The following is a 25,925-nucleotide window of genomic DNA, read 5'->3' on the forward strand; positions in this document are numbered from 1 at the left end:
TTAGCAGTATGTCCCTCCTTGAGACAATTAAAGCAAATAGGTTTGAATTTTTGCTTATCTTTATCCTTTGATGTCGGTTTCTTCTTTGATGCCACATCTTTTGCTCCAGAGGATTCACCTTCCTCATATCCAGAGAAACCAAGTCCATTAGTATTCTTTACTAGCTTAGCTGATTCAAGCTTTTGTTCTAGCTTAGCAGCACTCTGATTGAATTTGGTAAGGATTTCCTTTGACTCAGTGAGTTCCTTGGTAATAGAAGCATTGGATTCCTTCAAGGTTGCATTCTCAGAAATAGCCATGTTTAGTTCACCTTGCATTTCTTCTTTTTCCACTTTACTCTCTTGGAGATGAACGGTAAGGGCACTGATTTCTTGTTTTAGTTTGGAGATCTCATGATCTTTGTCTTTTACCAGGTCTTCAACTTTCCTCCAATTCTCAATCTCTTGACACATTCTGATAGTCAATCCTTCTAGTTCCCTTCTCAGGTTGGCATTAGATTCATTCAATTTTTCAACTTCTTCAACTAGGGCTTCCATGTCTACTTCATCAGAAGAACTATTTTCAGTAAGCTCCATCAGTTTTTCAGCATGCTCTCTTCTCTTTGCTAGAAAGGCTTTATATTTGACTTTAAGTTCATCAAAGGCTTTCTCAGTCTGAGTGAGACGATGAGTAAGCTCCCTCACAGTGTATTCCCCCATATCTCCTTCCAAGTGGTTAAACTTATAGAAAGGTTGGCTCTGATACCAATTGATGAATACTAAGAGCGGGGGGGGGGGGGGTGAATTAGTATACCAAAAAATACTGAACTTAAACACTTAAACAGTTTAGCAATCAACTGGTATAACATATTTACTAACAAACCGGTTAAGATAAATGTAAACCAAACAACAAATAAGGCATTCACCCACACAAGCACAATCACCATAACACAAGATGTTTTGACGTGGAAACCCAAATGAGAAAAACCACGGTGAGCAAAAACTCACAAGTAACTATCTGCAGAATAGAAACCAGACCAGTTAAGGTCATACAAAGTTCTTCACCAGAACAGATCCTGTTAGGAATCTAGATGTCTGTTAGGAGATAAGTCCAATTAAAGACTACCTTGTGAGAGGATTTCAGATTCACAGTTGTGAACCACCTTGTTAGAGGATTTACAAAGGCTTTTCTAGGCCTACCCGGTTAAGGGTTTCAGACTTGTCAAAGATGTGAGTAATCAACAAGTGAGTTATCTAGATACTAGCACAGTATGCTTGGTTAGATCCTTGATAACTCATTGTTAATGCATTTCAGCATTACTTCGGTCTTCAATATCTCCACACTCTGTTTCTTCACACATACCTAATCTTCTCTTCTATGATCACACATACAAAAACCTCATCAACCACCTAAAACCCTAACTATTTAAAACCCTAGACATGATGTCCTTATAAAGGAATCTGATTTCATGTCGGTCCAATAGGATTACATTGCAAGTTCCTAGGTTCAGTGCATCTGGACACATTTGGTAACACGACACAAAATCACCACCATAGTGTCGGTGGATGATAACTCATCACAAAAATACCAGTTGGTAACTTATCACAAAGTAATTCCAGTTCATACATTTAACCGATTACCGGTTCATACATTTAACCGATTACCGGTTCATACATTTTACCAATTACCGGTTTGTCAAAATGAAGACTGGGAAAAATGATAATTGCTGCTTTATTCCTTCATTGTTACCCACTAAAGGTAACAATGTAAAGGTATTGATTCATTGTCGGTTGCTTCGAGTGTATGTACACTACTCTTCAACAATCAAATAGTCAATAGCAATTTTACACTTCATCCCTACCAAAAAATCATAAAATCTATTTCTTTTTTTTTTTCTTTTTTTTTTTTTGTATTGAAGAGATTTGAACTTAGCTAGAGGTGCTTACAACATAACTATCCCATTACAAGAAATGTATTTTGGCAATGAAAAAAATTAACTTAAAAACCTCAACTTACAAAAATAGAAAGATGTAGATTCATTCCCAAGTGCTTGGGGCTTAGAATGCATGTGTGCTGCCAATTTGTCAAATTTATAGAGTTATTTGAGCCACAAATATTTCGGAGCTCTAGCTATTTTGTACACAAAATGACACAATTGTAAAAACACAAATCTAAATAATGAAATGGTTTTTCGCTAAATTTCTTCAATTTTAAGAACATTATGAAGATAAATTATGAAAATTGAATAAAAATCAATCATATTTTACAGTTTTTTTTTGTTTTTTTTAATATTTTATGTGGAGATAGTGAAACTCTTTAAAATCCTTCAAAATAAGAGTTTTGTTTGACTATTATTTCATTTCATATGGACCACTACTTTGACGTTTCCAATCCAAGGTAATTGCGTGTGGGGACAACGGAGATTACGGGAAGCCATTCCTTTCTTCTGATTTTTAAAATAGGCATGAAAGTCAATACCGAAGCTTCTGAGCAAATGCACGTCAGTTTCCCTCTGAGCAAGTGGATTCCCAATTTTCCTCTAAATAAACAATCATTCTACCAGCATAAGCACTCACTACGATTAAGAATGGCTGGAGCAATAGCAGTTTCAATTGCTATCATAACAACTTTCTCTATTTTTCTCCAAGGTAACATTTAACATTGCCTCTTATATATAGATTTCTGTAATTACATATATAAGACGCTCAATGTTTGATTAAACTACAGAATTTCACGCTTTTACAATCTTCAAGTTCATTCTTGATTGCAGGAGTGAATGTGAAGGCAGCAACGTTCGAGATCACAAACGCGTGCCCCTACACGGTCTGGGCAGCGAATAGTTCAGGTGGGAAACAACTGGACCAAGGGCAGACCTGGACCTTCGATGTCGCGGCCGGAACAACACAGGGCAGAGTATGGGCACGCACGGGCTGTTCTTTCAACGCAAGCGGTCGGGGTAGCTGCCAAACGGGCGACTGCAATGGCATGCTCAGCTGCCAAGGCTACGGCCAGATGCCTGCGACACTGGCTGAATATGCGCTCAACCAATATATGAATCTTGACTTCTACGACATCTCTCTCGTCGACGGCTTCAATGTGCCTCTTTCCATGACTCCCACTTCAATGGACCCTAATTGCAAAGGCAGAATTGCATGCCTGAGCGACATTAATTCGCAGTGCCCCAGCGACCTCAAGGTGACTGGTGGGTGCAAAAGCACCTGCGACAGATATAATACGTCTGAATACTGCTGCACTGGAGCCTCTGAAAACACCTGCGGACCCACCGATTACTCCAAGTTTTTCAAGGGACAATGCCCCCAGGCTTACAGCTACGCCAAGGATGATGCAGCCAGCACCTTTACTTGCCCTAGCGGAACCAATTACAAAGTCGTCTTCTGCGATGAAGCTGTTTCCCTTCCCGGTATCTATTTATATATAACTATAAATATAAAGGAATAGGATTCTTTGCGCTGCGCATCATACGTTTGAGCTCTGTATTAAAGATCTAGAAGAAATTTATATAAGGAAAGATTGTAATTAAATTGGCGAGAATGATAATGTAATTTTGTGTTAATAATTAGTGTTCAAATGTTTTAAGGTGTAATTAGGTGACTTCCACTCATTGGACTCCATTACTAAGGAAGTGTAGGGGAAGCCTACCAGTAGCCGTCTCAATCAAGTGAAAATTCCTGGTAACTAAATTCAAACTATGTTATGATACATTTGATTAAATCTTATGAATATCTTTTATTTAAGACAATTTAACATAATTTAACTTTTGAGTTGGATGGATGTAATAGTGGAGCATGTTATAAAATAACTTTGGTATTTATGAAATTCTTGTATAAATTTAGATGGACTAATAGTGTAGCATGTTATAAAACAATTTTGGTTTTTATGAAATTCTTGTATAAATTTAGATGGATGTAATAGTGTAGCATGTTATAAAACGATTTTGATATTTATGAAATTCTTGTATAAATTTGAACTAATATCTTAGATATGAATTATGTTTAAGTATTATTAGTACTTGTTTTTTATTAATAAAGCAGTGAGAACAAGGGCACTGACCTTTTACATAGAAGAACTATTAAAAATCATAGCGCAGAAACAACACTATAACAACAATTAACAACAACTATCATAAAAAAGGAACCAAGTCATTAGAAATCGGAAACAACAGCAGAAAACAAAAACAAACTACAAGGGTGCCTTGCACACCCCATTGGCATCCATAACACTGCTCCATTTGTAAGACAATAATTTTTAGAGGTCCCTCCCTAGCCTCCTGCTTGTCCTCCTCAGTGTCCGCATAGCTTTCCCTCAATAGAGAGAGGGTAAGTGCAGAACTGTGCAAAAACTGCACATGGAATTTGTTCAGGCCCACCATTTGGGCTTCCCAAGCCTCCATCTTGTTCTTGAGATGGTTAACATCCTCCTTGATAGTCTACAAATCAAGAACAAGGCTGAGGTTTTCAATTCTCTGTGTGATGTCCAACACATCCGTGCTCAGCTTTTCCATTTGTTGAAAAGTAGGGACCTCTTGGGGGTTCTCAGCAGCAAAGTCATCCATAGTTTCACCAGTCTCTTTGGTCACACCACCAGAAATGGAGTTATCGATATCCTTAACCAAGCCCATCAAAGGGATATAATGCATCACCTGTTCAACCATTTTAAAATCTGTATCCAAATTACCAGATTCCAGAGCTTTGCTATCAGGGATTTCCACGCCCATAAGACCCTTAGTGTCTGTGTTCATAGGGGTCGTATCTTTATCATCAATGAGTTCCTGGGTTTTCATTTCAGAGTTACTCATGTCAGCAGCACCAACAGTGGTTGGGACCATGGGGTCCCTAGTCACATTAACATTAACAACATCCCCATCAGCCCCCCCCATAGTTTTAGAGCCCTCCTCCTTCTTGTCCACAATGGGGTCCTCCTTAGAGTCCAAATTCTCGATTACCGGGGTCTTCTTTTTGCAGCCTTTGGAAGCAAGTTTGGAGGATCTCCTTTTAACCTTCGAATCCGGGGAAGGGTTGTCATTCTCAGCGTCCTCAGAGGAAGAATTGTCATCATACATAATGCATTTGTGTTTAGCAAGGGTTTTTCTTTTGCCCTTGGATAGGGAGCAAGAAGCACTGGGAGAGGTAGGAAGAGTTAAACTAGGGGAGACCACCGATAAGGAATCCGTTGAGGCATAGGCATGCAGGGACATGGTGGCTGTAGCAAATCCCTCATGGGGATATTGGAAGAATCTAGGGAAAGCCAAAGACAAGGCCGTGAGCTACTGGGGAGTCGACATGGGGGGCTGAGAGAGTGAAAGATTCCTGTGGGGGCAAAGGGCCTCATGGAACTTATACAACCTGTAAATAAGACCCTGGTGGAGGAGGAAGGGAGGCTTATCCCCATGCTTAGGGTCCATAGTTTCCTTAACAGAGCTCTCTAAAGAGTGGAGTAGATAAAATGACAGACAAATCAAATCATTGTTACGAAAGTGATTGAGGAGGGAAAAATGGTAGTAGTAGAATACCTTATACCTACCTTTGAGAGTGAAGTATTTTATGATCATGAGGCAGATCATGTTCCATGGGTGCTTGAGCTCCTCTTGAGCAAACCCACCTTGCATCTTGACGGGTTCTTCGTGGTTACAAAAGAACTGTTTCAAACCTTCACTGTTTGCAACATGACTGGTATGCTTCCAGCGACGACCATCAAGGGTTAGCTTCATAGCTTGGGAAATAGTCTCCTTAGAGATATCAAAGGCAATTCCACCAACTAAGACCCACCTCCCAGACCAGGAGGAGGTGAAAGTAGCCGAGAGCTGCTCATCATGGCCCTTCAGGCAATCCAGAAAATCGACAATCCCACCTTTAACACAAAAGTTCCAGACGAGGGGGTCATTTTTAAAATCATTTGGATTATCCGGTTCATATCTCACTCTGTCATCCCCCATATATTCTGCCAACAAAGCTTCTTTAGTCATGAAATAGAGGAAGTTGCAGAGACCCTTCAAGAAGAAAGCCAAGAAGAGAAAATGGGAAATGTGGGAACCCGACGTCAATAAATGAGAAATGAAGTTGGGCACATGGGAAAAAATGAAGTCACTTTTAGAAATGATTTTCTAGTTACAAGGCATTAAGAGCCAACAAATACCGACGGTAGCCAATACGTTTCCAATCCAATCGTACCTCATCATGGCTTTGCAAGCCCAAGTGAAATGCCAACATAGCAACACGTGCGTCATCACCAGCCTGGTCGAACGAGTCACCACCACATTAGAAGGGATCAGAGGAATATTCTCGTTATTTGAATTATGAAACCACCACCTCCAGACATCCCCGAGGGAAGAGAGGAGGGAAAGGGAAGCATTTAGCAGCCACTCAATCATTAGTGGAGATTTTAGATTTCTCTTCTTGGAGGAGGAAGTTAACATGGTCTAGGAGGGATTTGTGACTCCTCCAACATCTCAGCCTTGAGAGGTTTAGGCCAATGGCTGCCATGGCATCTGCCACACGGTTGCCTTCCCTGTAGATATGCATAACTCTGAATGAGTCAAGCTCGAAGATGAGCCTCAAGGTGTTCTTGATGGTTCCCTCAATTGTCCAATTAATATTATTCCATCCTTTGACAATATCAATGATAAGCATGGAGTCCCCCTCAATGTCCATAATCCCGATTCTCATGGAGAGGGAAATGAGGATTCCCCAGGCTAAGGCCATCGCTTCAGCCTGATTAGAGGAATGACCATTTAGGTTACCCACATAAGAAGCAACAAGGGCCCCCAAATGGGATCTGATCACCCCTCCACCAACAGCTAGGCCCCCCTGCCAGCCCCATTAAAATTGAGGTTAAAATTTGTAGTCGGGGGGAACTAGAGCGTGCTTTGTCTTAGAAGTCTCTTAGAGAAGTCAACAAGGGAGAACGAGGGGGGAAGGTTCCAGCATCTAGCAATTCCCCAGTCCCAGGTAGAGGGGGGCTTGGACGCAATTTAGGTTTTAGAAATAGAGATGTTCTCAAGAATCAGATTAAGGAATCAAGCAAACACCGTTTCCACTGAGGTCTCTTTGTCTCTGAATATCCTATCATTTCGTTCCTTCCAGATACACTAGCTCACATGAGGGGTGATCTGCTTCCACAGTTGTTGGATAAGGGGGTTAGAAGAGGGGGCCTGAAACTCCTGACACAAATTTAACAAATTATCATTCATTACCCAATAGATATTAAGTTTAATGTAGACCATCCCCCAAATCTCCCGAGTGAAGGCACAATGGAGGAAGAGATGGGCAGGACTTTCTTCATCATTTTTGCAGAGGATGCATCTGTTAGGGAAATGAAATCCCTTCTTGACCAAGTTGTCTTGGGTCAAAATTTTGTTGAGGAGAGAAATCCACCAGAAGAAATTAACCTTGGGGAGGAATTGGGGATTCTAGACCTCTTTCCAGATAGAGGAGTAAACAGGTTCCCTAAGTAAGCTAGTGTAGGCAGCCCTGAAAGACAAGTCTCAAGAGGGGTCCCACTTCCAAATAAGTCTATCCTCCCTAGGAAATAGGGGGAGGAATATACCGACCAGAAGCTTCTGGAGCTCTCTAGCAGCAAGGAGGAGGAAGGGAAGGTCTATGCAGCAGTCCTCCAAGGCCCTCCAAGTGCAATTGTTGAAGTAGTCATTGACCCTTTCACCAAATAAGCCTTTGGTGGTATCCTGTAGCTGTCTCAGGGAGGGGGAAGAAGCAAGGGGTCTCTCTCCTAACTAGAAATCTTACCAGAAGAGAATGCTCCTGCCATTTCCAATAAGCCACCTCAAACCATGAGATAAATGTTCCATGTAGCTCAAGATGTTATTCCAAATTTTGGAACCCTTGGGAAGGCCCTCCTCTTTCAGGACAGAGGAAAAGTCCACATTACCCAGGTTCTTAGCCCTAATGATCCTATTCCAATATATATCCTTTTTCAGAAGCTTCTAGGCAATTTTAGTCATAAGGGCCTTATTGAACCTTTAGATCTTATGGGTTCCCAAGCCACCCATGGCCTTGGGAAGACAAACTTTGTCCCAACCTACCAAGGTGAGCCTTTTCTTTTCTTCCATTCCCATCCAGAGGGAAGTCTTTTGGATGTTTTCTAACTTACCAGCCATAGCCAAAGCTATCTTGAATAGGGAGAGAAAGTACACGGGGATCCTCTGGAGGGAGGAGGAAAGAAGTTGCAATTTCCCAACACTAATCAGGAATCTACCTTTCCAACCAGCCAACTTTTTCTGCATTCTTTCAAGGATAGAGATCCAAAATTAATTAGAGACATCTTTAACAGTCAAGGGGAGACCTAGGTAGGTGCCAGGGAGGGAGGACTTTTGACAACCAAGGATTCTGTAGACTTTATCTTAGAGTTGGGAATTAGTGTGAAAGAAGTAAATGTTGCTCTTTTCATAGCTAATGTGTTGGCCAGATGCCAGAGCATAAGCATTTAGAAAGGATTTCCAAGCCTTAGCTTCCCAAACAAAGGAGATATAAAAAAGGATCGTGTCATCAACAAACTTCTCTAGAACATTGGGGGGTGTCATAGAGGCAGGTTTGATGCCTAGAAAAGTGCCCCTGCGAACCAAAGAGTTCAAGTTAGAGGCCAACACTTTAGCAAGGATGATGAATAGGTAAGGGGATAGAGGATCCCTTTACTGCAACCCTCTGGAGGCCCTGAACTTCTCCAATGGGTTCCTGTTTAGTAACACAACATAGGTGACAGTAGATATTCATTTCCCATAGTTTTGAGAACTTTGAAAAGGAAGTTCCAATTGACCCTATCATAAGCCATGGAGATGTCTAGCTTGAGAACCATCCCCGGCTAATGACACTTATCCATGGAATGGATAATCTCATGAGTAGAGATGACCATATCAAGAATCTGTCGACCAAGAACAAAACCCTTCTGGGAGGGGTTGATCAAAGGATCCAAGAAAGGTTTGAGCCTATTGACAAGAACTTTGCTGAAGATTTTATAAATAGTGTTGCAGAGACTGATAGAGAGGAAGTCCTTGAGAGTAGATGCCTTCTGAGTTTTAGGGACAAGAGCAATGAAGGTGTGACTGATTTGTTAAGGAGCTTCCCCGATTTGAAAAAATCTCTAGTAGCCAGGAACAACATCAGGGCCCACCACATCCTAGAAATCTTGAAAAAAAGTCAGGGGAAACCATCAGGACCTGGGGCTTTGAAGGGGTCCATATCAAAAACAACAGACTTGACTTCCTCTTCAGAAACAGGGGCCAAGATAAGGTTGTTATCTTCCTCCAAGAGGGCTGGTGGGAGGCAGTTAAGAAGGTCCTCCTCAGCAGGGGCCCCCGGTCGTCATCGTCCCTAAATAAAGTGGCAAAATAATTGGTAGTCAATTTTCTCAAATTATCAACATCGTTGACCACCTGATTGTTGTCATCCATGAGGGAAGAGATGTGGTTTCTATGCCTATGGATAGAAGCGGATCCATTGAAGAAAGTAGTATTTTTTATCACCCTCTTTGAGCCATTGAACCCTGGATTTCTTTTCCCAGTATAGTTCCTCTTTGTGGGAATTTTCCTTCCATTTTCTTCGGAGGGCAGCCTCCTCCATATGGGTGGCTTCAAGTGAGTCACCTTGGTCAATACGCTCTTGAATAATAGTCAGTTTACTGCTAAGCTCCCTTTTTTGCTTGAAGATATCCCCGAAGGTGTATTTGTTCTAGCCCTAGACATTTCTTTTGACCAAGTTGAGCTTCTGGGCAATCCTGAACATAGGAGTACCAGGTATGTTGGTGCTCCACCATCTTTTAATGCAATCCTTGAACTCTGGATGAGAGTTCCACATAATTTCATATCGAAAAGGATGCTTCATCTTTGCAGCATTAGTGGTATTCCAAAGGAGCAAGGGGTTGTGGTCAGAGACCGTTCCGGGGAGGACAGTGAGCTTCAAGACTGGACTAATTCCCCAGTTGCCCAAGATAAGAAATTTGTCAAGTCTGACCTGAATAAGATCCTTTCCCTTCCTAGGATTGGACCAAGTGAATTTTTGCCCCGATAGTTCCACATCCATTAACCCATTCTTGCCAATGAAGTCAGCTAGATTAGTCATGCTGTCAGAGTATTCTGAAAGGCCTCCCAACTTCTTAGAGGGAATCAAAGGAGAGTTGAAATCACCCGCAATCAACCAGTGGGCATTGGCATTATTTTGTATTAGAGTAGTTATGTCGTTCGAGAGCTTTAATCTACCAAATCTGACATTAGGGGCATAAACATTAATAAGGTTGCAGGAGTCCATCGGGGAAGAGAGTTCAAAGAACAAAAGGTTGGTCGAGGAGGAGAGAAAACTGCCAGAAAAATGGGAGGGGTCCCACATGGTGACCAAGCCACCGGAGGCTCTAGTAGCATCACTAATAACAAACTTAGCACCAGGCCAAATTTTCCCAGCAACCAGGGAAAAGGAGGACAAAGACATCTTAACTTCTTGGAGAAGAAGGACCATGATTTTATTTTCAAAAATACACTTTTTAAGAGCATATTGCTCTGGGGGGGTTGTTCAGGCCCCTCATGTTCCAGGAGAGGACCTTCATTTCTTACCTTTTATGGACGTCTCCAAGATCTTCTGCCTACCATTGGCAATATCCCTTGCTGCTTCCTTTGTCTTGATAGTCTCTGCAATGGTCGTCTTGCTTTGAGATCCATTCCCACGTCAGGCTTAGCAATCCTGGTCTTGCATTTTTCAGTTATCCAACCCTCATCAACAGGGGTCATGCAACCACTAGATGACACACCAGGGGCACCAGGTGAGAGTAAACCTTGGTTCTGGGAGGGAGACACCAACGGGAAGCGAGATTTCTCCGAGGCGAGAGAGGGGTCCCTCGCAATCTCACCATCTTCCAGTTGATCAACCAATGAAACCGCGTTGGCTGTCGGGGAGATGCACTATTCCTTCCGGGCTGAATTAGAGGCTTCCTCCACAATATTTGCACGAGATTTGAGAAGGTTGTTGATACTCTCAGCAAATGGGTATTCTTCCATAACCGGGTCCTCGACTGCCAAGGAAGGCAGGTCCAGGCCAGGAGTAGGGGTGACATTATTAGTACTTGTTGTTAGGCTAGTACTATTGCAATAAATTGCCATCAATTTTTGTTAACTCGCTATTATTCAGTTGTCTCTCTACCAATTAGAACTTTGATTTTTTTGTTTTCATATATTTTTTAATTTTTTATAAAGTTTAAGATGAATGATTTTTAAGTTTCTAAATTATAGAAATTATTTTCCCCCAATCTAATTGGCTTGAAAAAATTACATCTTATTACTATTTGAATGAATTTTTTTAGGAAGTTTTTAGGTATTAGCAAGTTTAAATTTTCTTATCAAATTTATTTTACACATCCACCAAACAAATATTTAAAAAATTACCTAAAAAATTATTTAACAAATTATTTAAACTCTACATTTAAATCTTTTAAAGATTTATATAAACATATATATAATAAAAAATATATAAATTAAGAATATTATTTTAGTTATTTAATGCAATAAATTAATAATATAGCCCTAAAATTTATAAAAATAAATTAATAAATTACCCGTTAAGGGGCATAGCTGGGTTCAAACAAGCAATGTATGTCTGTCTAGTGCTGAGTGGGAGAGACCTTTGGAGGGGTGGTGGAAATTTAATTTTTATGGTGCCTGTAAGGGGCAACCCTGGACCATCTAGGGTAGAGGTTATTGTCTGGGATTGGAAGGGTGAGGTGAAAGCTTTAGGTGCTCAAAAGCTTGATGAAGGCACAAATAACATAGTAGAAGCGAAAACAACATTGTTAGCGGCTAGGATTGGTAAGATGTTGGGTGTCAAGAAACTACATCTAGAGGGGGATTCTTTGATTATCATTCAAACTATTATGAAGGGTAGTATAGAGTCATGACACTTGCAGAATTAGAATAATAGTATAATTGAAGAACTTATATGTTTTGATGATTTGCAAGTTAGTCATGTAAGGCGAACAAGGAATGTGGAAGCGGACATTCTTTCTAAATGGGTGTTGTCCTTTAATGTGAATGGAGATTTAAAAAAATTCGGCAGGCTTTATTTGAAGAGGAGTAAGGACTCTGTATTAAATGATGTTGCATGTAGGATAAGTACGTCGGAGATCAGAGTTGAGGTGGTTAAAGGCGGTGAGCATTTAAAACATGGAGATGCATTTATTTTGGCTGTTGAGAGGATAAAATATGCTATTAAGTGAATGTCCCATCATTCATCAAAGCTTCAGTGTGAAGAAATTCAAGCCTTTGATAAAGGGTTTTAGCAGGGTAGATTTGAGCAGAGTTGAGTGTAGTGCAGGGTGCAAAAATGGAAGCTAATTTCACTTTGAAGAGAAGGAAACAACTCTGTCCTTTTTATGGGGACTTAACAATCAAAAGGATTAGCGGAATGTTCAAGTTTTCAGATGAATTGTTGCCATAATGTGTGGCTATCATTGTTGGAGATGCATTCAACTTGGTTAAGAATTGGTATAAAAATCGAATGGACATTTACTCATTGATAATGGCATGGGGATTGGAAGTGGCGAGAGCACATGAACGGTGAGGCGGTTCATGCATATGATAATTCATGAGGATTTCTTAGTAGGGATGGAAACATTTCTGGAGTGGGTTGTGTCGGGTGTGGTGTTTGATGTGCGAGAAGGCTTGGTGGAGGATGAGAGTGATTGACAGATAGGTTTGATTCCTTTTCTAAGATGGTTGAGAGGTTTGTGCAAGGTGCATCGCAGGTTAAAGGCAAGGCATGGATGGGATGCATTAAAATTGGTGGTGGAAATCGAATAGCTAGATTTTGTAATTCATATTTCCAAAGTCGAAGTGAAGTGTTCTACAAGGAGAGTGTTGCATCTGAGGAAGTGTAAGCAGGCAAAAGGGAGAAAATCCGAGGAGGATTCCAGCCTAAAATGCAGACGAAGATGATGAGTTGATGAACCTGTAGTTAATTGGGTAGTTTTTGTTTGTAGTGGTTTGTCATTTTTTTGTAAACTTCCTAGATTGGCAGGTTAGAGATGGATTCGAATAGTTGCTTTTTGATAGCATAGCTATCGTTTCTATATGGAAGCTTTTTGTAGTAATTCTTTTTTGAGCTAGGGGTTGTCTTTTTTGGATAATTTGTGAACTTTGTAGGAAGACTTTATGATGTTGTTGTAAGACTTTTATTGATTATTAATAAAATATAAATTATTACCGAGCAAGGAAAAATAATAAATTAATAAATAACAACAATATAATAATAAATATATAAAAAACTTTTATAATAATATAATAGTATAATTATAATATATTAAGAATATAATAATTAAAATATATAATTGATTAATAATTTTTCATAATTTAAAAAGTAATTTAGGGTTGAGTTAGGTTTAGTTTTTAATTGTAATTAGTATTACAATTATGGTTAAATTAGGGTTAGAATTCAACTACACTTATATAAATACTAACCCTAATTTATCCTAAAATAGTAACTTTAATCATCAATATTAGTCATGATTTCCTTAAAAATTCTTTTATGATTTTGTTTCAATTGAGTAATCCAAATTTAGATTGTGTTAATTTAGTTATAGTAATTTTATTGATCATTGAAGATCTTTAAAATGGTAGAAATATAATTGATATATAAATAATTGTGTTAGAAAAATTAATTATTTTAAAGAAAAATCTATAATTGATTAATAATTCTTCATCCAAAAATTTAAACCACTATATTTAAATTATTATTGAATTTTGTCTATAATAATATATTTATATTTATGTATACTTCATAAAAAATAACTATAAATAATGAAAAATTGTAACTTAAAGGAGATAAAAAGAATAACCCTTTAAGTGAAAATGGGTGCATATGGTGAAATAAGCCTCAAAAAATTACTATTATAATTTTAGGGTTAAGCTAGGGCTATGGTTTAATTAAGATTAGGAATTTTTTTAAAAAAAAATAATTACTACTACAATTATGGCCAAATTAAGATTCAATCAGTGTTATATTTCATTATATCAACCCTAATCCAATTTAGTGATCCAATTTTAGATTGTCTTAATTTAATTATAAGAATCTTATTAATATAATGTATGGTAATTGGTATATTATTTTTAAATTTGATCATGTAAGTATTTATTTCATCATTTTTTTGTGATCATATTCTATGATTCAACATCAAGATGAGTTGGCTAGAGAAGAGAATTTCTCTAAATAAGAAGAACTATGTTTCAAATAATCTTAAAATTGAAATATTATTAGTACTTGTTGTTAGGCTAGTACTATTGCAATTGATTGCCATAGTTTTTGTTAACTCACTATTACTCACTTGTTTAATTAGAACTATGATTTTTTTTTGTTTTCATATATTTTATTTTATAAAAATAAGATGCATGATTTTTAAGTTCCTAAATTATAAAAATTATTTTCTTTCAATCTAATTGGCTTGAAAATTTTACATCTTATTATCAGATTTGATTTCACAGATCTTAATGAACTTTCTTAAAAAAGTTTTTAGGTATTAACATGTTTAAATTTTCTTATCAAATTTATTTTACACATCCACCAAAAAATATTTAACAAATTATCTCAAAAATTATTTAACAAATTATTTAGACTCTACATTTAAATATAAACAAACAAACATATATATAATAAAAAGAAAATATAAATTAAGAATATTATTTTAGATATTTGACACAATAAATTAATAATATAGTTCTAATATTTATAATAATAAATTAATAAATAAATAAATATAATAATAAATATATAATTTTCTTACAATACTTTTATAATATAATTATAATATTTTAATAATATAATAATTAAAATACAATATCATAAGAACCCTAATGTTTATTTATACAACTCTCACCCTAACTTAATCTTAAATGTAATCATATCTCTAAATGAACTTTAACATATTAAACCTAAACATTAACTTTAAACATAACTATAACTTAATCATAATCCAAACTTAATTTTTGAATTTTATTTATATATCATGTATATATTAGTATATAATTAGTATATATTAATAATATAACTTAATTAAAAGACAATAATAATAATATATTATGAATAATAATAATATATTATTTATATGAATTTGTCTTCAAAGTTGACAAATCTTTATTCACATTTTTAGGATTAATTGAATGAATTAGAAATTATAAATTCGAATATTTATTTTTGGTATACTACTCTTTTTCTTTGGCTTTTATGTCTTCCAATTTTTCATTAGAGTAATATTTAAATGATATAGTAAATTAACTCAAAATTTAACCTAAGACTTACCTAACTCCAATTTCAAACATAACCCTAATTTAACCCTAATCTTATCTCTAAATGAATTGTAATTTTTAATTATAATAGTTTATTAAATAAATTTAAAAATTTAATTTAATCTAAATCTTTCAAAACTCTTAAAAATATATATTGTATTATAATATATCTTACTATATCTAATACAATCTCATTTCTCAAAATAAAAATAAAAATCAAATTGCAATACCTGTATAATTTTAACCTTCAATGTATATATTTCTAAAAAATAATAATTTATGAATAACCCTTCTCTATTAATTAAAAATATTAAAGTATATATTCACAAAAAAAAGTCAGGGGATACAAGATCACCCCATGAGAGTCAAATGGTCCTAGGTCGGAACCATAAAACAATCAACTATTCATTAAAAAAAACATGGGCACAATCGAGAGAAAGCCACCTTAGGGGACCAAAGTATTGGTAGCCGAGGGGGGGGATCTTGATCATCCTTTTTACCCCATACATCAGCGGGGCCAGGGGTTGGATCTCTTTTTTTTTTCTTGTTCATCTTCTCCTTCCTCCCTCCTAGAAGGAAAAAAATCCAAGGCCAGGCGAGGAAACCACTTGGAGGAAATGGCACGAGGCCACGTAGAACAACCTCCTGTATTAGGCCAACTGGAACCACCAGGAGTTGAGGGGGAAGAAGCAACATAAGGCCACCCCGAGGTGGATCCACAATGCGGAGGAGAGGTCAAGCGGTGCCTCCATGCACCACCTCCCCCGCCTGAGGAGTGGCGAGGGACCTGGGACCGCGGGGTTTGTGGATGACGAGCGAAGGAACTATGGCCACGGGGTGAAGTGGGGTCGGTAGAAGTAGAGTCTGACAACACTCTGGAAACTATACAAGGGGTACTGCCCCAATGCTGTGAGAGCTCATGCAGGTGGGCCACCTCTAAAGCCACTTTATCAACTTGAACCTAGATCCGCATTATCACATTATTACAAATACATGCCTTAGTGTACATAGAAACCTTAATATCCAGAAATTTGTGAGTGAATAAAACAACATTTCTATCTTTCCAAAGAATAAATAAGATCTCCATCCTGAAAACATGCCATATCTAGGAAAACTTGAAGGGGATTCTGGGTGAATGGCCCAACAAGGCTATGTGCCAAGAAAAGGGTTCCAACCTAAATGGCTTGAAAATATCATGAATCTAGCTCCAATATTGTTGGGATCTTTTGCACAACTAGAAAATATGGATGAAAGTTTATGGTTGTTCTCAAAAAGGGTATCTAGGGTCAGGGGCATCTGGAGAGCCTAAGAAGCTGTTAAGCCTTGGCTTCGATGGGCCAGAGATAGATTTTGGGATGGCCTATCCATGAATCAACATAACCTCTAGATTTGAATTTGGTCTTTCATAATAAGAAGGGTTTGAAAGCCAATCCCCTTCCAAGCAGGTCTATTGACAATAAGACTTGAAGAAATACAATGTCTGAGAAAAAAATTCCAAGCCTCATCACCAGATAAGGCTCTGATGACCCATTTGGCACACAACACAAGACCCTTCTTCTGGGTGGAAAGAAGATCAAGCCCTCCAGACTCCTTGGGAAGGCAATAGTACTCCCAGGCGACTTTGTGGAACCCATGATGATCAGCTCCAGAGGCCCAAAGAAAGTCCCGCAATAACTTTTCCAACATCATGTAAGAGGCCTTAGAAGGAGCCCAACATGAAGAATAATAAACATGGGTGGTAGCCAAAACTTTAAAGCAAATTTGAAATTTACCAGCCAGAGAGAGAGGCTTAGTGACCCAATATGCTAAATTCTTCTCAATCTTGGCTAAGAAAGCATTCCAAAGGTCCACAGGCGAAGCTAGAAAGGTAAAAGGAATGCCCAAAAAATGAAAAATTTCTCCTTTTTGTAACCAGTTCCAGTCATACTGGAGAATCCAAGGTTGATTTGGAAGGAAAGATTGCCTGTAGCATTGAGTCTTGTGTCATTGTATAGCTGAACCAGAGGCTAATCAAAAAGTGTCAAGACATTGAAGGTATGCCTTAACATTTTCCTCCTCTTCAATGAGAGTGAGAAAGGAGTCATCCGCAAAATGGCCATTGACAAGTTGAGCAAGTGACTCAGGCAGGGAAATTCCTCTGACACAGTCATAAGAGATTGCATTAGCAACTAAGTACCCAAAACCTTCAGCAACAAGAACATACAAGGAAGGAGACATTGGACAACCTTGGGGAATAGATATGAAAAGGCCAAAAGCATCAAACTGGTAGCCATTAATGGTGGTGCAAGCAGAAGCATCCCAAAAAAGCATCTGGATAGACTGAATGAATTTGTGGCCAAAAACAAGGGCTCTGAGAATGGCAAGGATGAAAGGCCACTAAATGTGATCATAAGATTAAGAAAAAATGCCCTCTAATTGGAGCGTCGAGCCCATTCCATACCTTCCTAGACAATAATAATATTGTCTAGGATGAACCTAGACTTGATAAATCTAGTCTGCTTTGGTCTAACTATCAAAGGTAGGATGTGACGAATCTTGAGAGCCAAGGCTTTGGCAATGATCTTGTAAGAGACATTGAGAAAAGTAATAGGCCTCCAATTACAAATGTCCTCTAGATCTCCAGCCTTAGGGATAAACTTAATGTTACCTTTGTTGATAATTTTTCCCAAAGATTGGGAATGAAAGGCCTGAAGGTAGACCTTATGAAGGTTGGGGCCAACACAAGGCTAGAGAGCCTTGTAGAATTCGCAAGGGAACCCATCACACCCAGGGGCCTTGTCATTTGCCATGGAAAAGACAACTTCCTTTAGGTCATCAATGGTAAGAATTTGATCACAAAAGATCTGTTGAACCTCTGAAAGCCATTTGGGCACAACAACTAAGCAATCCTTGAAGGCTTGGTCACTGGAAGGAGAACTTCCCTGTGAAGTGAACACCTTCTCATAGTGTCAGACAAAGGCTTGAATAATGTCTGGAAGGTCAGTGAGAACAAATTTCCCTTCCTTAATTATCTTAATCCCCACAGAGGTATGACGAGCAAGCAGAGCCAGGAAAAATTCTTTTGAATCTTTGTCACCCACCTTAAGCCAATGGAGTTTGGCTTTGATTTGAGCTCCTCTGGTAGAGTAATTATCTGCAATTTGTTTATAGTGTCGAATATGAGCTAACTGAACTTGCAGATTTGTGTTGAAGGGATTTGAAGCCAAAGCTTCAGTGGAAGCAGGAAGGTCCTTGGTATTTGCATCATTAAAAACGCCTACAATACATGGAAAGTTGTCCACCATAAATGCAAAGAAACCTCACAAAGCAAGTGATGGCAGCATTCCACTACGTAATCCAACTTGTGGGTTGATGTGGCCTGGGTTCCATATTCCAAACCCTTTGAATGTGGTCCATAGTAGCCTGATGATGCAAAAATGGCATGTTGAGGAAGAACTATGTCTTGGAAGGACGCATCCTAGATGTCTACCATACAATGCAAAATTTAATGGGGTACTGATCAGACAACATCACATCAACAAGAGTAAAGACGAGTAATTCTTGATCCTCGAAGAAGAAGAAAAAAGATTGTGCATTGATCATGACACGATCGAGCCTTTTAAAAATCTTGTTAGAGCCAGCTCTAAAATTAGACCAAGTGTACCAGACCCCACCAGGGCAACGACGATTGGAATTGGGATAAAAAAGACCTAATTTATTGCGCATATAGTACCGAGCTTCTCTCTCCAACTGACCATCGAAAAGGTAAAATCCCATCCTTATCAAATGCCACCTCAACCATATTTAAGTCTCCACACATGAACCAAGTTGCGGGTGGTAGAGAATCTGCAATCCAACACCATAGGTGTGATCTTTCAATTGCATCATTGGGAGCATAAACATTCATCATCCCAAAGGATTGATTGTCTATTGACAACAAAACCCATACAACTTACTGCACGAGATCAAAACCTTGAGTAATGACAGAAGAATGCCAATGATGGGAAATGAGAGTAGTAACTCCACCTTGACCAACATCATGATGGGAAGAAAAATCTAGGCTATTCAGCCAAATAACACGGCATGCAGCAACAAGCATAAAAACCAACAATTTTAACCTCCTAGATGCAAAGAACATCCAGGCTAGGAACACGTTGATGAACATCTCTAACAAAATATTTTATGTTTAGGTCTGTGAGACCTCAAACATTCCATGAGATGTAATTCATGAAAAATATTATGTATCATCCTTGTCCCCAAGAGAGGACAAACTATTATGCAAAAAATCCGAACTGGTTATGAAGCTAGGAAGATAATCCCCACCTGAGATAACTCTTCATTTTTTCGAACCACCATCTATGTTCTCATCATGCCCAGAAGGTCTGTGAGAGTGACACAAAGACTATGTAGCAGAAATCACAGTCGCACCCTGAGGAGTGTGGACCCAAGGGGGTTAAGAGGCACCCTCAGAAGAATCCTTCCCCTACTGGCCAGGGTTTGAAACCGAAGCTGGTGGTGTAGAGACCACCTAGACAGGTGATGTTTGAGGAGGACTCTCCGCCAATGGTGGAGAGCTTGAACGAATGGGTGGATCCTAGACCGAAGCCGAAGAGTTCTTTCCTTTACAAACCATAGTGGTCCATTCATTTTTTTTGCTCCGTCCACAGGTCGAGAGCTGACCTCCTGAAAAGGAGGTTTCATCCATGGCACAGCCAAAGGACAATCCTTGATTTTATGCTCCACCGACTAGCACCTAAATTAGATGCTGGGAAGATTCAAATAAAGCACCTTATGGGCAAAAGTGTTACCACCCACCTGAATATCAACAATTTCTTTGAGGTCCTAGGATAGGTTGACTTCAACACAAACCCTCTTTTGAGAGAGAGCATTGAAAAAATGATCTAGTTCAAGACAAATAACTTTGCTAACAGACTTAGCAATTATTTGCATGAAAGTCCAGCAAGGCAAAGGAAGACTAGAGAACTCAACCCAGATCAGGACCCTCAACTTTTTTGTGTCTAAGACAGTAAAGTCTCGAGACTAACGCTGGAAAATCAAAAGGGAAGATCGAACGGTCCATGGCCCATGAGAGAGGATAGCCTCAACATGGGAAGGGTTCGAGAAATGAAACAAAAAAAAGCCCTTGGTAAGGCTTTCAATGCCATCAAGTCAGACCCCATGAGGAGTCTAGGCTTTGGCAACCCATTCCTGTAGCATGCTTTCAGGGGGGATCCTACCCACAAAATATCCTATCAAAGTGCATCTTTCTAGCCACTCACGAGCATTATCAAAAACTTGAACAGGAAGCACAACGTCAGGTGAGGGCATACCTTGTGAAACACTTTAATAACGAATTTGTGAGGGTGCTTGTTCAGGGGCGCCATGAGCATTCGTCGCAAAAACTCTAGCACCAACATCAATTGATGGGCTAAAGTTGGACGAATCCATAATAAACCCTATGAATCCCGCAATGAATGTGGTATAACACACAAATACGCAAAAAAATTTCAGAATAGTAGTACATATTTCTAAATTTCAATTATAATTCAAACGATATTTGACTATTTCTATTTTTAAATTATGGCAAGTACTCTCCAGTACATGGCACTTGTTATTAGTCCCTTTCATAGGAAGGAATACTTACGCATTCACCCAAATCTATTAATTGTCAAATTATCAACCAATGACAATCGAAAATTAAAATTATTTAACCAATTTTTCTAATGTCTATATTTTTTAAAATTTATTTTAAAATAGATAAATTCTTTTATCTATTATTCTATTGGATAATAGTACTCTATAGTACTCTACAATCTTATTAGTATGATGTAAGCATTTGGCTATTCATTGAAATATTTTTGGCATTTTTATACAATGGTAATTCATAATAGTATTTTACAAAAGTGCCATTGTTACATAATAGTGACTATTTTTTCATATTTCCTTTGACAATATAATAATTTAACAAACCATTTGAATTATTTTTATCCTTAAAGACATTTGATTTTTTATAATAACTTTAAAAATATATAAAACTATAAATATCAAATATATTATAAAGTAAAATGTGTAACTATTATGAATCCATTAATATAATGGTGAGATAGTAATTTTTTATATAATATTACATTATAATAAAATGATTAGATTATAACATTATAAGTAATATATAATGCAATATAATTTATACTTTTTTTTATATATATAGGTAAGTGCTACAATATAATTTATACATTTTAATAAAATATATATAATAAATAAAATATACTTAATAATTAATACTTATTATTATGTATAGTCATTAATGTCAAATAATTATCATGTATTAATAGATGTTATTAATAATTAATATTATAATAAATAATAATTATATATATATATATATATATATATATATTAGAATTATAATACACATTAATTATTACATATATAATTAAGCATGATGTTAGTTATCATAATAATTATTAATTGTACTAATTAAAAACAAGTGCCACGTAGTAGGAGTACTCGTCTTTGTTATTTTTCTAATTAATTTTAATTGTAATCTTAATCTTAGATGTAACTATAATTATAAGGTTTTTTAATAAATCAACTACTAAAAGTAATTATTATTATTTTATTTTTACAATATATTAAGCTTATAATATATTAAAAATTTATAATATATTTGTTGTAAATGTAATATATTGAAATACATATTTTGTAAACTGTATAAGTTTATTGATAATATATTAATTTACAATATATCAAATTTACAAAAGATTTATTGTAAACTTTTAATATATTTTAAATTTAATTAATTTATTGATATTGTAAACTTGATAAAAAAAATAAAAAAAATAAAAAAAATAAAATAAAAATTATTTTAATGATTAATGTATTATAAATAATTATTAATCTTAAAATTCAATTTATGAATAATGACTTTTCACATATATATAATTTTCATCATTGAAAATTCATAATGATATTCTAAGTTCTATTAATATATTGTAAATTTAATAAATTTTTAATTGCTAATTACTTTGTTACTATTTTATATATTTTGTAAAAATAAAGCAATTATGAACACTTTATTATTCATATATAGATTTTTAAAACTTAAAAATAAAATAAAATAAATAATTAATTTATTAAAAAAATTAATCTTAAAATTTAATTTATGAATAGTTTCTTTTTAAATATACACTTCTCAACATTAAATATTTATAATGGGTATGTGCAGGATCATGGTGGGCCAAAATAGGCCCTTAAGTGGCAATGGAATTTCAGAAAAATGGAGTTATGCAACTTGACGTGAAAATTTGAATATCTTATGAACATTATTTCAAGTTATGCAACTTGACGTGAAAAATAGAGTCATGCAACTTGACGTGAAAATTTGTCTAAGTTGTTTACCTCTCAGGATGCCAAGTAGCCATCAACAACAACAAAAAAAAAAAAAGAGGTATAGCCAACAACAAAAATTCCCCAATAATAGAAGAGACAGTTGCACATAAACTGCACCAGAATTAAGTAAACTATGCATATACTATATATCAACTAAGTATCAACTACTGATAGGCCACTATGAAAATTACCATATTTCAAACCAAAAAGAAAATTCCCAAACCCCTAGCTTACTGACTCTAATCTACTTCCTCCTCTACAGCTTCAACTCTCTGCATGTCTCTTGTAGCAAATGCACTTGCCACCAAAGGGCATTCCATCCCATAGTCTGGCAATGTCTTCAATGTCTCTGGCATCCTTCGGAATACAAAGTTCACCATTGGCCAATCCCCAATCAATCTCATCTTCTGTCTCCCTTCTCTCATTAACCCCCAATGTCTTGGAGCCCTACCATACCTTCTGCTCTGACATTGTCTCCCAATTTGAAGGTAGAGGGTTTTGCAAGACTGCCGATTACATATAGAAGGAGGGCTAAACTGCGATTTTGCATAGGGTAGGAAGTATGAAAATTCCCTACTTCTAGAGTTTGGACAAGGGATAATTTCTTCACATTAATCTTTTCTATCCAGTAGAAGTATTGTGTTAAAGGCTTTTTCCGCTCTTCGTCTATGTTGTCCAACACCTCATCAATACCTCCCAGGAAATAGTGTTTGAACACCATCTGACATACTTTCTTCATGCAAGGCTTACACACACCCAATTGTATACCAACCACCAAAATCATTGTAGGAATGTCCAAATTTACTCGATATTTGAACCTTGCACCCATAAATTTTTCTCCCAAGATGCACTTTACCACATGCAATATCAAAGCATCACTGGTTTCTAGCACGTGGAGAAGCCTTTTATCTGAAATATCTCCAATAAAAGACATATGCTACTTCGTGGCTTCAAGCAAGGTCGAGATATCCATTGTCACACTTTCTCAGAGGGCCACGACTACCAAACATACCATAAAATCAATATCAAGAAAGAATCCCAACTTCCTTCTTATAACGGTAATTTCTAAAAGGGTTGCATCATGTGATGATAGCTTGTCATAATTGTAAGATTACGTCTCCCAATTTCCACAATTTACTGCAAGATTCAAATTCATAACCCCGTCAGTCAAGTACTAACACCACCCATACGACCAAATAAGTGTCGATCCCCAGGCTACTCTAAGTGAGAGAAGTACGCCCCATCCATCCAAAATACCTCCAAATTGAAAAGAAGTTCGAAGCACTCCCATTCACACGCTTGCAATGTCACATCTAATCCTTCCCAAACATGAAAACAATCATGAACTACATAATGATCCAGTCATCCAAATCTCATCTATAAATAGCTGTCACATCAGGGCGAGCCAGATCACAATGCCTAGTCGGCAACCAACTTAGCAAGTGAGTCAGATCTTGTGTTGCCTTCCCAAAAAATGTGTGAGAGTTTGTATTCCTTGAATTTTTTGATCATATCAACAATAGGATCCAACCAAAACCGAAGCTTCCAACAATAAATTTCATTGTTATGAATGACATTGATAACCAACAATGAATCACCTTCCAAATGCGGGCATTCAAATCCCATTTGAACACTCAATTCCAAAGCCCTCATAGTCACCCTAATTTATGATTCATTATTTGTCACCACTTCAATATGTTTTGCATCTTTCCCAATAATCACCTCATTCTCGTCTCTCAGTACACAGGCAATTCTTTCCAGCCCTAGGTTCCCCCGTGAAGCCCCATCAAAGTTGGCTTTGATCCACCCTTTATCTAGAGAGAGCCATATAGTATTCCTACACAGAGCCTCCTTAGAATTGGAGCTCATGTAAATATAGCCTAAGGGTATAGAGTCTCGAAAACTTCTTCATTAATTCATTGTCCACATGAGAGACCATATTATTTTTTGAGATTGTTCGCTTTGCCACCTCCTTCACAATCTTAATTATAGAATTTTCAATCTTACCAACTAGATCCTCTCTTTCCATTGAACAATCTCAAAAGACTCTCTGATTCCTCCCCTTCCAAAATTCCTATATCACCATGGAGGGGGTGACCGCCCAGATGCTACTGAACAAACCTTTGTATTGTTGACTTAGCCATGCTAAGAAATAGTTCGAGAGGAATTGAGATTCAGTTGTCTGCTAGTTCACTTTCCCCATAATATAAGTCCAACAAAATCTTGCATAGAGTTAGCTCCACAAGAAATGATTGGCATCTTCCTTGCAATTTTTGCAAACATCTACTAGGTCCATGGAATCCTAATCTTGACAATCTATCTCATGTCAGAATTTTATTCTGAATAGCTAGCTAGGAAAACACTCCTGCCTTAGACATGACATCCTTCCCCCATAGAAGATTGATAGGCCAACCGTTAATATTTCCAATATTTTCCATAATCTTGTATCCTAGTTTAACTTGATATTCTCCATTCAATGAAGCACACCACCTTAGCCTATCTAAATCGTGCGATACTGGAAAAGTTCTTATTTGCATAATTTTAGTCAGAATGTCTTTCTCAGCTTGAGGAGTGTTGGTCCTCACAACCAGAATGACAACTAGGTTATAAAAACTCAATTCAAGGATGGACATCCTTATTGAACAACTAGCTTTCCTATAGCAAAGGCTCATTTACTTAATCAACCAGGGACATAAAATTGAAATGAGCCAGCACTGTATGTGCACTAAGTTCATATCACAACCATTCTATCCTACTGCAAGAAAGGAAATTCTTTGAAATAAATGTGCAAAAACATAATGAACTAATACTTAATCAGAAATCACAATTGAAAGTAACTTAAGCAACTGCTACCAAATGATAATGTTCTGGCAAGCAGATAGGAACTACTCTGCCACTGTGGCTACAGGAACAGACACATGAACTTTTTCTAGTGGCTGCAAGAACAGTCACATACCAAAACAACAACTATTGTAAGAGGGAAATTAACTAAAAAACACAAAGGTACTACTCACCAAGTGGGCCCACATGAGTGAGTATAATCAAAATTCTTAGATTGCAACTCATAGGCTCAAAATAACATTGAGCTCTTTATTCCAAATTCACTGTAAAATACATAAGTCTGAAAGCTGGGTATTACAAATTCTATGGTTATATTTCATCCTCGAGAGGGGATAGAGACCTTTTATTTATATGGAAACTTATAAAAAATTCCTAATTGATCAACCCACATTCCAATGGAATAGGCGAACAGGTTTTATTATACTAAAGAAGAAGTCAACGCAGGAAAACA

At 37.0% G+C, this 25,925-nt stretch overlaps 1 protein-coding gene across 1 annotated transcript; it reads left to right on the forward strand.

Moving 5' to 3' along the window:
• Nucleotides 1-2,566: 2,566 nt before the first annotated feature.
• LOC131060139 (pathogenesis-related thaumatin-like protein 3.3) lies at nt 2,567-3,572 on the forward strand. The gene is made up of 2 exons (XM_057993249.2): nt 2,567-2,627; nt 2,750-3,572. The coding sequence occupies exons 1-2, from the start codon at nt 2,567-2,569 to the stop codon at nt 3,436-3,438; spliced, it is 750 nt and encodes a 249-aa protein (XP_057849232.2). The 3' UTR covers nt 3,439-3,572.
• The last annotated feature ends 22,353 nt before the right edge of the window (nt 3,573-25,925 follow it).

This window comes from Cryptomeria japonica, chromosome 3 (genome assembly GCF_030272615.1).
Source record: "Cryptomeria japonica chromosome 3, Sugi_1.0, whole genome shotgun sequence".
Taxonomy (NCBI): Eukaryota; Viridiplantae; Streptophyta; class Pinopsida; order Cupressales; family Cupressaceae; genus Cryptomeria; species Cryptomeria japonica.